This window comes from Lynx rufus, unplaced genomic scaffold (assembly GCF_022079265.1).
Source record: "Lynx rufus isolate CCGP_SWC_20201006 ecotype Redwood Valley unplaced genomic scaffold, mLynRuf1.p SCAF_17, whole genome shotgun sequence".
NCBI classification, from domain to species: domain Eukaryota; kingdom Metazoa; phylum Chordata; class Mammalia; order Carnivora; family Felidae; genus Lynx; species Lynx rufus.
Window position 1 is genome coordinate 14931546 of NW_025814831.1, and position 14159 is coordinate 14945704.

Genomic DNA, 14159 nt, shown 5'->3' on the forward strand with positions numbered 1-14159 from the left:
AAAGCCTGTTTTAAGCAGCCCTCCAAAATTGTCCCATGGGAGAAAAACGTGCCTCATCATATAGGCATGTGCAGATCTGAGGGATCTGTTGAGTGTTGGCTGGGAGCCAGGCACAAGGCTGTGGTCCCCGGGGGTGCAGTCCCGTGGGGCAGACACACAAGCAGGCAGGCCACGGTCCTGGAATTCTGAACTTCACGTCTGCGCTGTGGTTCCCAAAGCTGGCTGACGTGACAACTGCTGGTGCACTTCTCCACAACCCACCTGGAGGGACCTTGTTTCAGTCGGTCTGGGCGGGGCCCTGGCAATACACGCTTTTACCAAGTTCTAAAGGTGATCTTAACACAATCAGTCTGGGATCTGACAGTCTGGGATGAGAAGCTGTCTTTTTCCTGGGATACAATGAAACAATTTAAAACAGGAATGTGATAGAAGATATGCATGGCAGCCTTGTAGAAGACAATGTCCAGTGGGAAGGGGCCCAAACCAGGGAGATGAACAGGTCATGATCTCATGGTTTGTGAATTAAACCCTGCGTCAGGTTCCGCGCTTATAGCGTGGAGCCTGCTTAGGATTCTCTCCCTCCCCGTCTCTAAATATATAAATATTTAAAAAAAAAAAAAAAAAAAAAAGCTAAGCTAGAAGTTTGGTGTCAGCCTTCTGTTTGTACTATGAAACAAAAATAGATTTTATTAACAGAGATGATCAAAATCATGTCTAAAAACCTTTCCTGGTTCTCCTATTTAAAAAAAAAAGTCCTCATTTCCAAAGAGCTTTCAAAAACAGGTCTTTAAAAGTGTATCAACAATTTTATATGACTTCTTTTGCATTTTCTTTGGATTAGAAAGTTCAATCAGCTGTTTCCCTTTCAAAAACAGTTTATGAATCTGCCTCTACTATTTAGCAATAATTCTGATAGGTCTAGACTGAAGTTTCTGAATTCAAGAAATTATTGCAAGTGAATCAAGCAGTAGGGGGAGTGGCTAAACTCTATGGGAACCAATGGTTTAAAGCACTTGAGAGAAATAATCATACACTACGTATGTGCTTAATCTAGACCATGTGCATCACATGTGCCAAGGTTTTAATGACCTCTTCAAATGAGCAATTACATACACAGCTAATCAGCTTAGTTCCACACACTTAAAACTTAAATCTGAAATATACTAAACCTGCAAAAGATATATACAACTTGGCAAATACCACCTTAACCAAATGATCAATATTGACTTCATCAGTAATCAGGTAATTATCACGTGGCTCCTTATATGATGCACCAAGAAAAACACATTTCTTGCGTGGTATTCTTGGCAAGAGTACACAACCTGGATCTACTTGTGAAGAAACAGTGGACAAACCAAATGTATAACGTCCCTCACCGACTATAAAATAACTAGCCTGTGAAGGGTGCCTGGGTGACTCAGTCTGTTAAATGTCTGACTTCGGCTCAGGTCATACTCTTGTGGTTTGTGGGTTCGCGCCCCGCGTTGGGCTCTGTGCTGACAGCTCAGAGCCTGGAGCCTGCCTTGGGTTCTGTGTCTCCCTCTCTCTCTCTGACCCTCTCCTGCTCAGGCTCTGTTTCTGTCTCTCAGAAATGAATAAACATTAATTTTTTTTAATAAATGTTAAAAAATAAAATAACTGTCCTGTGCTCAGCAAAGTGTCACTATCATAAAACAAAAAGCTTCTGGAACTGTTCCAAATTAATGGAGACTAAAGAGACATGATGGCCAAATGTGACACGTAACCTGGAACTTCCCTTTTGCTATAAAGGACATTATTGGGGCAACTGATGAAATACGAATAAATTCTGTAGATGATAGTACTGAATCAATATTAATTCCTTTTGATAACTGTACTGTAGTTATGTAAGAGTATTTTTAAGAAATATATATTGAAGTATTTGCTTGCAATTTTCTCTTAAATGGATCAGAAAAAAGTTAACATGAGAAAGGAGATATGCAAATACTCTAAAACACTGACATTTGGGGACCCTGGGTGAAGAGAACATGGGAATTCTTTGTACTTGTAACTTTTTTCTGAATCTAAAATTATGTCAGAAATTCAAAGAAAAGAATATTGTAGTTGACTCTTGAACAACATGGGTTTGAACTGCATGGGTCCACTTACACGTGGACTCTTTTCAATAAATATATACAGTACTCTGTATTTTCTCTTCCTTATGATTTCCTTCACATTTTCTTTTCTCTAGCTTACTTTATTCTAAGAATGCAGTACATAATACATATACAAAGTATGTGTTAATCGACTTTTCATGCTGTCAGTAAAGCTTCTGGCCAACAGTAGGCTATTAGTAGTTAAGTTTTGGGGGAGTCAAAAGTTCTATGTGGATTTTCAACTGCACTGGGAGTCGGTGCCTCTAACCCCTGCACTGTGCAAGGGCAAACTGCATACATATACTGTATGTATTTAAAAAAAAGGGGGGGATAGATCACTTAATAGAATATAACCAAAGCCTCTGAAGTTCTGTATGTTCCATTATTTTTTAATTTTTAAGTTTATTTTGAGAGAGCGCACGTGCACATGGGGAGGGGCAGAGAGAGGGAGGACAGAGAATCCCAAGCAAGCTCTGAGCTGTCAGCACAGAGCTCAGCTCAAGGCTCGATTCCACCAACCATGAGATCATGACCTGAGTGGAAATCAAGAGTCAGATGCCCAACTGCCTGAGTTACCCAGGCACCCCTGGGGAATGCTTTTTCTACTGGAACTGAAGAAACTCTGGGATATTTTTAAGGCTCCTTGATCTCTTTCATTCTTGCTTTAGGAGTCCTTTGGAGATTAGGATTAAGTGGAGGAGGTGGAATTCTACCCAAGGTTCTGGGCTGGGGGTGGCAAGTACATAGCCCAAGGCCAGACTAAGGGAAGTCAAGCTTAAGTCAGTCAGTCCCCACCTCCGCTAAGCTTATTCAGAATTCAGGTTTAAGGCAAAAAAAAAAAAAAAAAAAAAAAAGGAGCATGAAGAACAGACAGGGGAGAAAAGACGAAGTCACAGCGTAAAGCCAGAAAGCCAGAAGGTGGAAGGAGAGGTCTTCACGCTCATGTCCTGAGACATTGGGCAATTCAGGGACTGCCCTGCACAGGCCTTAGGCTCTTTTCATCATCAGCTCACCAAGGGGAAGGAGAGAAAATGAACACTGATCCACCATTATGGGCCAGGAACTGACCTGGATATTTTAAATAACAGCAACAATAGCTAACGTTTATGAACTGCTAACTCTGCACTAGATAGGGTGTTAGGTGCTTGACTGATAAGATAGCATCTTGGTTACTCTTTTCAACAACTCTCTGAAGTAGACACTCTTATTTTCCCATTTTATAGATAGAGACACTAAGGCCTAGAGGAAGCAAACAGCTGCCCAAGGTCACTTAATAAGTTGCACAGCTGGCAACACAGAAACACAGCCTGGTTCTCTAGCAGTAGTTTTCATTTGCATGTGCAGGGGGTGGGGGTGGGGGCAGATTTTCTGGAATTGTGACAAAACCGATATAATCTTGCTAGTGAAAAATGAAAATGCATGAATATACAACAAATTTAGAGGATTTAACAAATTTAGAGAATTCAAACATACACAGCTCAGAAAAAAGGAAAAAGAAAAGCCTTCTGAAATTTACTATCAACACAACTGTTTATAGCTGTAAGTCACCCGCCAGAGGCAGCCGGCACACTAACAGCAGGAGACAGTACAAACTGGGTCAGATGTGTCAGTACAATCTAAGAAACAGGTCCATTGGCAGGGGCAGGTTTGGTGTGGTTACCATGAAAAAGCCAGAAAGGGTGAGTGAGGGTGGGGCAGTATCTAGAACCCAGCGAGCACCGTCCAGGGAAGAAAGGGATCCATTGTGCCAGGCTGACTCTGTTAGGGAATTAGAGATTTTGAATCTTAATGGCGTGAGGTCATTAAAACTTTCCAATCAAGAACAAAGATTTTCCCATTCAGATTCAGCATTCACTCAAAAACGGTCGACTGTGGTCTGGCTCTCTGCGTAGGCACCTACCTTCCAGGAGAAATACGCTGGTTGTAATAGGACCTTTCGCCATTTTAAATTAACAAGCACATCCTGATTATACATCCGCTCTGTGTGAGTCTAGTAAGTGTGAACTCGCTTCAAAGACAGACATTCTGGGCCCGAGGAAAGTGGCCCTGCAGCCTGTGGGGCTGGGTCAGAACCGGACGCCATTCATGCCAGCCAGCTTGCCTCCAAAAACACCACGAACCTGAACCAACATTCCAATGACCTTCTATGACGGAAAATACTTGGTCACTGCCTTTAAGAAAGTCACAGCCTTGGGCAGCCAGGGCATCTCCCTTTTAAGAGGATGGGAGGTATCTGTGAAGTCAAAATTATTTTCATCAAAATATTAAGCCGTTATTTATTTTCACTTTTTCACGAGTGTACAGATGCTTTGTTACATCATATCACAACAGAGCAGTTATGAGAATTTAACTATCTTTCATTAACCCAGCTAGTAAAGAGGTTTGCAAAAATTGTAGATAATGCCATTTTCCTCACTTTCTTTTTTTTGGGGGGGGGAGGGGAAATTATATATATATGTGTGTGTATATATATAATTAGGTCTATTACTATTACTTTAAAACTAACCAAAATTCTTGGTTTTAATTTCTAATATAGTAAACATCAAGAGATCTAAAAACCCATGTAAATAAAAGCTCTTTGTGGTCCTTAATAATAAGAGTGCAGACGGATCCTGGGGACCAACCGTTTCAAGAACTACAGCACTTGCGGCCCCAGACAGGGCAGCAAAGGGGCCTCCTCAAACCTGCGTTTCCAAAGTTTTCCATGAGCCAACCTCCCACTGGGAGACCAACGGCTCTCTCCTCGGCACTGTTTCTCTTTTGGTGTAAAACACGGACACTTTCCCTTCACCTGTATCCTACCTTTACTTCCATACAGTTCTGGAGGAAGATCATATGGCACAGGAAAGGAGGATGTCGGCTCCTTGCTCCCTGAGAAGAATTTCTGTTTTACTCTGAAGCTGTCCAGGCCCTGCAGACACACAGAAGGAATCTATGATTGCACCGTATTTGCTGAAAAAGACAGATCTCATGCAGCAATTATATCTTGATGGTACTCACAACAAAATTCAAATTATTTCAGAGCTATTTTTTGATGTTTCATAGGTCAGATATATTCACGACTCCCCTAAATTAATCTTTCCGAAAATAAAAGGCTCACATTTTAAAAACTAAATTATAACCAAGTTCACAGAAGTTTAATAGAGAAAAGAGAGAGAAAAACAATTTTGGATATTATAGCCTATTTCTACTGACTGCTATGTACAGTTTGAAGGAGTGTGTAGAAGATGCTGCATATAAATACCTCAAAATACTTTCAATATTGCTATAGTAACAGGCTGCTCACTCTGGTGTAAGAATAAAAGTTGCCTTCATGTATAACGAAAGTGTTCCAATATAATATGATAGGAATATGAAAACAAAAACTCTTCAAGACTCACCAAAATGGAAGGTTTATTCCAAGAACTCCAGAATAGGGTATTATTTTTGGATCTTATCAGGGTACAAGTTAACGTGCTGTACTTAGGCTGATGTTTCTAACCACCACTGCCTTCCAGCACAGGGCCTGTGCAGCAGGGCAGGCGCTCAATACGTTAGACTCATTCTCCTCTTGCCTCCACACATTATCATCCTCTTCTGGTTTCCTTTATGGATTATCCTGGCACCTTGCTTGCAAGGCAGTCTGTCTGTCTGTCTCTCGTCCCTTCTGTCCACACAACCAAACAGGTACCTACCATTCATAATCTAAATACCCACATATTCAACAGGGTTAATGTCTTTGGAACCCATACAAAGAACTCGAATAGTTCTTAGTCTTGGGGATCACATAACTTAGTAGGGGAGGCTGCTCGTGGGCACAGAGTAGGACACGGTAAGAGTCGGGAGTTATGCTAACCGGGGCTTCAGGCAACCTGAGCTCTAACATTGCTCTGGCATTTACTGAGCTGTGAGAACGGCTGATATTTGCATTTGTTCGTTCAACACATTTTTTTTTAAGTGTTATTTAGAGAAAGTGAGAAAGTGTGCACACTCGAGTGCACATGAGCAGGGGAGAGGCTGAGGGAGGGGGGACAGAGAGAGAATCCCAAGCAGGCTCCACGCTGAGTGCAGAGCCCGACGCAGGCCTTGGTCCCATGTACTGTGAGATCATGACCTGAGCCAAAGTCAAGAGTCAGATGCTTAACGGACTGAGCCACCCAGGGGCCCCTCGACACAGTATTTCTTGAGTGCCGCCTCTGTGTCAGGCATCAGTGCCAGGCACTGAGTGCTTAAGAGTTAAAGATGCCACTGTCCCCGTCTTCATGGGGGTACACAGTCTAGTGGGGAGGCATCAAACATACGCATTTATCAAAGTAAAGTAACTACAATTTGTGATGAGCACTGTGAGGAAAAACAGAGGAGTACTGGGAGAGAACAGGAGACTTTAGACTTGGGGGAAGGAAATGATCAACAAAAGTCTCCCTAAAAAAGTGACATTTTAATCAGGATCTGGAAGAGGAGTAGGGTTAGGAGAGGTGAGAGTGGAAAGAATATTCCAGGCAGAAGGAATAGCTTCTGAAAAGTCGCAGAGGCAGCAAAGAGTTTGCATGTTCCAGGAGCTAAAAACAATGGTCAGTGGTACACCTGACCACTTACTTACTTGGGCTCAATTTTCTCATTTGTAAAATCTGAATAAAGCATCTGGATGTCATCATGGTAAAATGTCTTTCATGTCAACACCCAGTCTTGGTGCGCAGCGGGTGTTCAAGCAACGCTGAACTGCAAAATTAGGATAGAGGTACCTTGCTTGCTTACTCTACAGGCTTTTGCAGAGAGAAAATCAATGCCTAAGTGCTCTGTACCCACGAAGGCCTATAGAAAGGTAAGTGCAATGAAGAAAGGTCCAGAATGATGAAGGTGGAGACTATTAACACAGTGAAAGGCAGTAAGTGATAGCCTGCTGAACTCTAGACAGAAAAGGAAGAAATGCCTTTTGCCAGTAGTAGGATAAGGAAAGGCTTTGTAGCAAAGATTACAGCTGGGCCTTGAGAAATTGGTCTAATTTTGATAAACAAAGAGATGGCAAGAAAGAACATCAAGGGAGACCGGCATAACTCAAGGCAGAGCTGGAAAAGCATACCGCAGCCACGTGAGGGGGATGGGGAGTGAATAACCTAATGCACAGGGAGAAGACTGAGAAACACTGGAGAGAACCAGATTCGTCAATGTTTTGAACGGGAAGCAGTATGGACATCTGTGGCTCGTACCTATTTAACTGGGCCCAACCCCATGCCATGGTGACTCAGGATATCCGGGCATGTGGGCCAAGTCTGAGCCATTGGCGGGGAGACCATCCTTCTGTTGGGGAGCTCATCTGCTAAGATGGGAGCCTTGAGCTGCTGGGGGCTCTCACGTATTTCAAAATTAACTCTGATAATATGGCCCCAAACCCCTGGATTCAGCTGTGCCTGAAGCAACGGACTCACTCTCTGTGTTTGCCTTTTTTCTTACACTGTTTTAGTCGATTATCTGTCACTTACAAACCAAAGCATCACAGGACCCCAGTTAAAGAGCGTGGTCCTTACTCTAACATACAGTGAGGAGTTGCAGGGTTTTGAACTGTGAAGTTCCAATATAAATGCAGCCGGGCACAGATGAGAACAGACCCAACTGGGAACTGTGAGAGCCAGAAGACAGAGCGGCTGCTACGCCACCGGGAGATGGATTAGTGCACGGTGATGTGGATACAAATATCAAGCATCGTAACAAAAGCTGAGACACAAACGAGGGGAGTTCGGGAGAGTGAGGTCAGTGGAAAGAGAAGGAAATGGATTTGAAAGAGACTGAAGGAAAACCCAATAAAAAATCAGGGACATACGAGGGCAGAAGAGGAAGCGGGCAGGGAGACCAAGGACACTTGGAAAGGGACACTGCAGCCTGCCCCTCACCCACACTTCCACCCTGCAGAGGGCTGCTGGGCCATCTGCACAACAGTCACACTGGCATCCCTCTTCACAGCTTACCTTCAACAAGTTCTGGACCTTAATCTATTCTTCCGAATTATCACTTACTTGCTGTGTGACTCTAGGTAAATTACTTAACCTTTCTGGGCATGAGTTTCCTCAGCCATTAAATGGTATGTTGAGAGTAAGTCAGTTATTCAGAACAGTGACTGGCACATGGATACAAATTAGTATAGGAAGTATATTCAGGGTGCTCTTGTGATGAAATTACTCCTATTTTACAGGGGAGGAAGTACATTTGGAGGTTAAATAGTCGCCCAAGGCCATTCATCTATTAAGTCGTAAGGCTAGAAATCAAACCCTGACTTACTGATTCTTAGTCTTCTGTTCTTCAACTAAGCAAACAAATGGTCTCACATTCCCCACCAGGAGCCACAACAAAAGAATTCCTTGAAAATTTACGAGGTTATATTAAAGCAGGCCAAATCAGGATGCACCAAATTCTGGAAACCCTGGTTCTTGACATTTTTGAAAAGAGGCCAGAGTTTGGGAAATGAGGTCAATTTAATGACTATGAAGTACTTTATGTGGAGTTTTACATAAAACAACTTCCCTCTTCTCTGGCTCCTGGTCTATTTCTGTTATTTTCAAACAAATCATGGCAAAGCACTGAGAATCTTTATGGTCTGGCCCAGATCTGATGCCCCAACAGGTTTTGGCACATGCTTCCATCCGTGGTGTCTTACTTCACATAGAAGAAGCTTTGAGCCATCCATGTCTGACAGGGAGCAATATGTTTTTTTCCTGAATGCCATTTCTGATCCAAATTCTAGGGTATTACAGGGGAAAAAAAAAAAAGAAGTACCACTTTTCCCTTCAATCTGGATGTCAAATAATTTGAGGCTGTCTTCTAATTATCATTATTTATATATCAGAGTGATATCACTTGGCGTTTTATAAAACAGAGGAAGGCACCCTCCCAGGCACAGATACTTAAAAGACACTTAAGACAATAAATTTATAAAACACCAGGTGAGAGGGTGGACATCTATCACACTGGAGAAATTACTGGCTTTTGCCTTCAGCTCCAGGAGGAAAAGAACTGTTATCACCATGACGGATTAGGTTTAGAGGCTTAGCTCAATCACAGAGAACAAGAAACACGCTCAAATTTCATCTAGAGATGTCGTTTACTTTTTAGCTGCATCCAACTAGCATCCTCAAACAGTAAAGCCCTATACAAGGCATCAAGTTTTCCTGGGTAAAAGAGCAAGAACAGTGAACCTTCTAGAAGGTTCTTAATCAAAGATGGACTAATTGACCAGGAAGTGAGTTACAGGAAGGTAGCTGTCTTGTCCTTCCTATAATGCAGTGTATGACCAAGTGCAAGTGTTTCCAGGTGGGAGCTTAGAAAAGTCTTCACGGAGGACAGTGAACCCAACAGGCCCGAGAAGGGTGGGGTTTTGACAAGCAAAGGGCTACGTCCCTGTGGTGGGGTGCAGTACAGAAGGAGGAAAGGAAGAGCATCCCGTCACCATGGGTATGATGTCAAGATGTGGATTCACTGCATTCACCTCTGCCTTCCACCTTCCGCTGAACTGCTTGGGCTACATGCTGACACGGCTACTGCTGACTGCCAGGCACTGTTTCAACAGGTTACGGGCAATTAGCTCTCGATTCTCAAACGATGCTACAAGTTCGTTACTGCACTGTCCCCACCTCACACGGAGGAAAAGGAGGCCTATGGAAGTAACAGGTCCAAAGCCTAACAGTTGGCAAGCAGAACTCCAACTCCACTGTCACTCTGGCTCCTCTAACACCGTGTGCTCCTAGAGAGTTCCTCTGCTTGATCCTTGGGACTTCTCCAACCTGTTCTTCTTTGCTCTCTTTCCACATTATTTCAGTTTCTAATGGAGGCAAACAGTGGCGCGGGATCAGTCAACTAGTAAGTGGCAGTGTGCCACCAGTGCCACAGCTTATCTCACCCATCCGCCAACAAGCACTCACGGGTGCCCGGAGCCCTGGGTGTGTGGGGGGGAGGGGGGAAGGGGAGAGAACAGAGGCCGGGAGGCATGCTGCTCCAGGTGACAGGGGGCCGTGGTGTCACACAAAGGATTCTGGATGTCGTCCCGTGGGCCAAGAGGAGACACTGCAGATTTAACGTCAGAGGAACACAGACCCCGGCAGGGGCACAAGGAGCTTCAGAAGTGAAGCCGTAGCCAAGATAGGGAGCAAGGGGACAGACGGAATCAGTCCAGAGAAGACGACAAGGACCTGTAGCAGCAGGCGGCAAAACTCTTGCTAGGGCAGAAGGGACAGGCTGTGGCAACCGGGCAAGGACAGGAGAGGAGGAGAAGAATGCCAGAATGGGGCTTTCCTGGCTCAGTGGGAGAACACTAAAGCTCAGGAAGAAACTCCACCTGAAACGGTGTTGACCAGCTGTGGCCCCTTGGGAAACCCTTAGTCCCAGCCTCAACAGACAGCAGGAGGGCAGAAGCGGTGTGGGAGGGGAGGAAGCTAGGAAGGTGGCTCCTGTGCATTTCATTAGTTCTTCCAGCCAGGCCACAGTCCTAGGAGAGCAAATACTTGTGGCATTTACCAATTCTGGCAACAAAAAGACAATAAAATAGTTTAACCAGAACAGGAAAGAGAGACTTGAAGACAAAGTTCCTGTGGATTTGACTGAAGCATTTTTGACTCTGATGACAGAAAAGAGAACCTGCCATCTTGGGGGCAAATGAATCTAGGGCTCAGGAGGGGCCGGGGTGCCCCTCAGCGCTAAGGCAAGTGCAGGAAAGCTCAGGCTACCTTTGTCTGGAGGAAACCAACTTGGATATTGATCTGGGGTTCTCAGATGGTCATGGACATTATTTGCAGAGATCAGGAGCAGCTTGCTGCAGTCACAAAGTGTCAGCCAGGTTCAAGCCCAGGACAAGTCAGCGCCTGACAAAGTAGGTGCTTAATAAACACCAAAATGTATGAAGTCTGTAACAGAAAACTTGTATCTCCTGGATGTACTCAAGGATGCCTTAAGATCTGGAATACAGCTACCAATCTTGGAAATTATCGGATCTTTCCTATATTCTAATTTTCTTGGACCTAAATGAATTAGTCTAATAGTTAGATACATTTAAAGGGACAACCCCCCCTGCCAAATTATATACTTGATAAGTTAATATTAGATCCAAAAGAACAGTCTTTAACCACCTACTGTGTAACAACAATAGCTGAGTGCCAGGTACACAGTCAAATGTACCCTTGACATTAATCCCTAAAGCTCCTGAAAGTGTTCACAAAGGAAAAGCTGTCGACTACCTGGCTCTAATGGCAAGTTAGGTTCATCCTGAAATGATGTGTTTACTAACTCATTCATTTAAAAGCAGGAAAAAAAAAAATGTGAACAAATCAATGTTTGGTTACCAGAGACTTAGCTTTCAGATCAAGCCCAGAGATTTCAAATAGCATCTTTATTTTGATGAATGAAAAATGGTGGCTCTCCATCCACTACTTTGAGGCCACAGAAAATGTCCCTTCACTCAGCCAATGACTAGTTCCTGAGTGACAGGTCCTTATTTTGTGGGAAAGTGCAGAGCTGAGGTTCCTTCTAGGTGACTGCCTCAGCAGTGTCTGAGACCCTTCATTCTGTACCCAAAACTTGCCTGTTTGCAATGCTAACCTCAAGGCAGTGTTCTGGAACACAAGGATCAGGATGCCCTACTAAACAAGGACAAAAGTGGCAACTCCAGTTGCTGGTAACTCAGAGACGTGGGTGTTTTGGACGTGGAGCTCTGCCTAAGAAGCACAAAGATGGGCTGACCTCAAGAAACCGGATTCTGGATGATGTCCAGTTAGAGAAATGATTACAGAACTGGGTGTTAAGTCTATTTGGCAAACTTGTAACGGAAAACATTAAAAGGCAGGTCCTGCTAGTACTAAAGAGGGAAACATAAGGCCTCATTTTACAACAACCTGCATTCTCATCAGGAACCATTCTGACATTAATGGCTACAGAAATTTTGAGAACATCTATTAAATATATAGGCATCGGCATTTGTAAGTACCGCGAGGGATTCTTAAGTGTACGTATGCACATGAGCTTTAATTAGGTGAGTGATTCTACGGTGCGTATTACTTATGAACATATCTGAACACCTATGACACACAACAGCCACTGTGCTAAATTATGTGGTTTCCGGAGCTACTGACTTCCATGTTTGTTCTCCTCACAGAAAGGACAGTGTGCCCTCCAGGAACTTAAAGGAAGTGACATCAACTAACAGATGCGCCAAGCTCTACGAGAAAGCGGCTCAGAGTCTAGTCAAGGAGACACTCAAGTAAACAGTAACACGGGGGATATGTGATGAGCCAAGGTTCTAGAAAGCTGTGGGGTGGGGGCACCTGGGGTGGAGACTACGGAGGCAGGGGGTATGGGGGGGTGTAGGGGTGCTGTTCCTGACACAGATTAAGGCTGGTGAATGAGGACATGGTGATTATCAGGTGTCTACTTGACTAGGCCACTGGATACCAGAAGACCAGTTAAACATCACTCTGGGTGTCTCTGCGGGTGTTTCTAGATGAGATTAACATCTGAATCAGTGGACTGAATAAAGAAGACTGCCCCCCCACCCTGCAGTGTGAGGGGGGCATCGTCCAATGTGTTGAGTGCCTGAGTAAACAAAAAGGTCACAGAAGGGTGAATTTGCTCTGTTGGCTGGGACACAGGTCTTCTGAACTCAGTCTGGGATCGAAAGCATTAGCTCTCCTGACCCTCAGGCTTCCACACTCAGACTGAACCATATCAACAGCTCTCCTGGGTCTCTGGCTGGCAGATGGCTGAGGCTGGGCCTTCTTAGTCTTCAAAATCATGTGAACTAATCCCTCACAATTCATCTCTTTCTATATGTATCTACACATCCTTTCGGGTCTGTTTCTCCGGAGAACCCTAACACAGACTGGCTCGACCCATAACGGAAACCCGTAGTTCCACATGGCTGGAACATGAGGGCCAGAGACGAGAGAAGTGGCCAGGCCTGAGTAGTCAGGGGTCAGGGCCTGAAGAGAGAAGGAGACCATGCTAAGGAATCTGGCTTCTATCTTACAAGATTTGAAGGTAGGTGACACAATCTGATGTGTGGTCCACAAAGACATTCTGGCAGCCGGGTGGAGAGCAGCTTGGAAGCAGCCTTGGGAAGGATGATGGGAGGGTACTATGGCAGGGACTGACAGTCTCTGGTCACGGTAGCAGCAGGAATGCCAGAAGTGACCCATTATCAAGCAGCATTAAGGAAGTTAAGTAGCATTAAGCACTAAGCTTGGGTGTAAAAGAGGAGTCAGAAATGACTTTGCACACTTTGAGCTAGGATGATGGGGTGAGGGTAATAGTAATCATTAATCAATTGTTTTAATAACGTAGCTTAAGTGATCAAGAGGATTTGAGGAGATCTACAAGGTCCTTATTATTCTCAGGCATCTTTTGAATAATATAATTTAAATTATCATGATTGGAGGTGTATTTTATAAGCTTCAAATTCTCTGAGAAATGGCCTGATGAGATCACTAATAATGCTGCTTAAAAAACTGGCAGCTTTCTATTGTCTGTATGGGACAAAGTACAATTCCAGTGGGTCCTGCCTGCCAGTCTCCTTCCAAACAGGAGTCCAACCTCAAGGCCTTGGCCCACATCCCAGCCCCTTCCCAGGCACACGGAATGGCCTGCTGCTTCTCGAACATAACATGCACTGCTCTTTCTGGCTAGAAGCATCCTCTCTCCTGACGGCAGGCTAAGCTCATACTCACTTTTCAAGACCCAGGTCAAATATGATCTTAAAGAAGCCTTCCCCGGGGCCCCCAGGTCTTTTCTCAGAGTCTTTGTATTCTGAACCCCACACACTATAGCTGTCGTCATGTACTATAATAACTTGTCTGCTTCCTGAAATTCTCCCGGAGCTTTCATGAGAATGAAGACTCCAACTTGTTCCTCCTCCTATCCCCAGGGCTACTGAACTGCAGGCATGGGGAGCTGGTGGAGCTGAACCAAGTGACTGAATGGTCCTTCCAGGCAGCCAGAATGTTCAGTTATGAGCCTGGGATACATCCTGAGGAGGGGGCCGTGGAGTTGTACTAGACAGTCTCTCTTTCAGAAGCTGAGTGTCTCGTTCTGTGT

The 14159-nt window shown here is 44.3% G+C and overlaps 1 protein-coding gene across 2 annotated transcripts in view; it reads right to left on the reverse strand.

Annotated features, from left to right (window-relative positions):
- Positions 1–14159, reverse strand: part of TDP1 (tyrosyl-DNA phosphodiesterase 1) — a 92590-nt gene that overhangs the window by 3428 nt on the left and 75003 nt on the right. For both annotated transcript variants that reach the window (XM_047080236.1, XM_047080235.1), the window contains exon 15: positions 4917–5025. In XM_047080236.1, coding sequence (XP_046936192.1) covers positions 4917–5025 — 109 coding nt within the window. The remainder of the gene's footprint in view (positions 1–4916; positions 5026–14159) is intronic.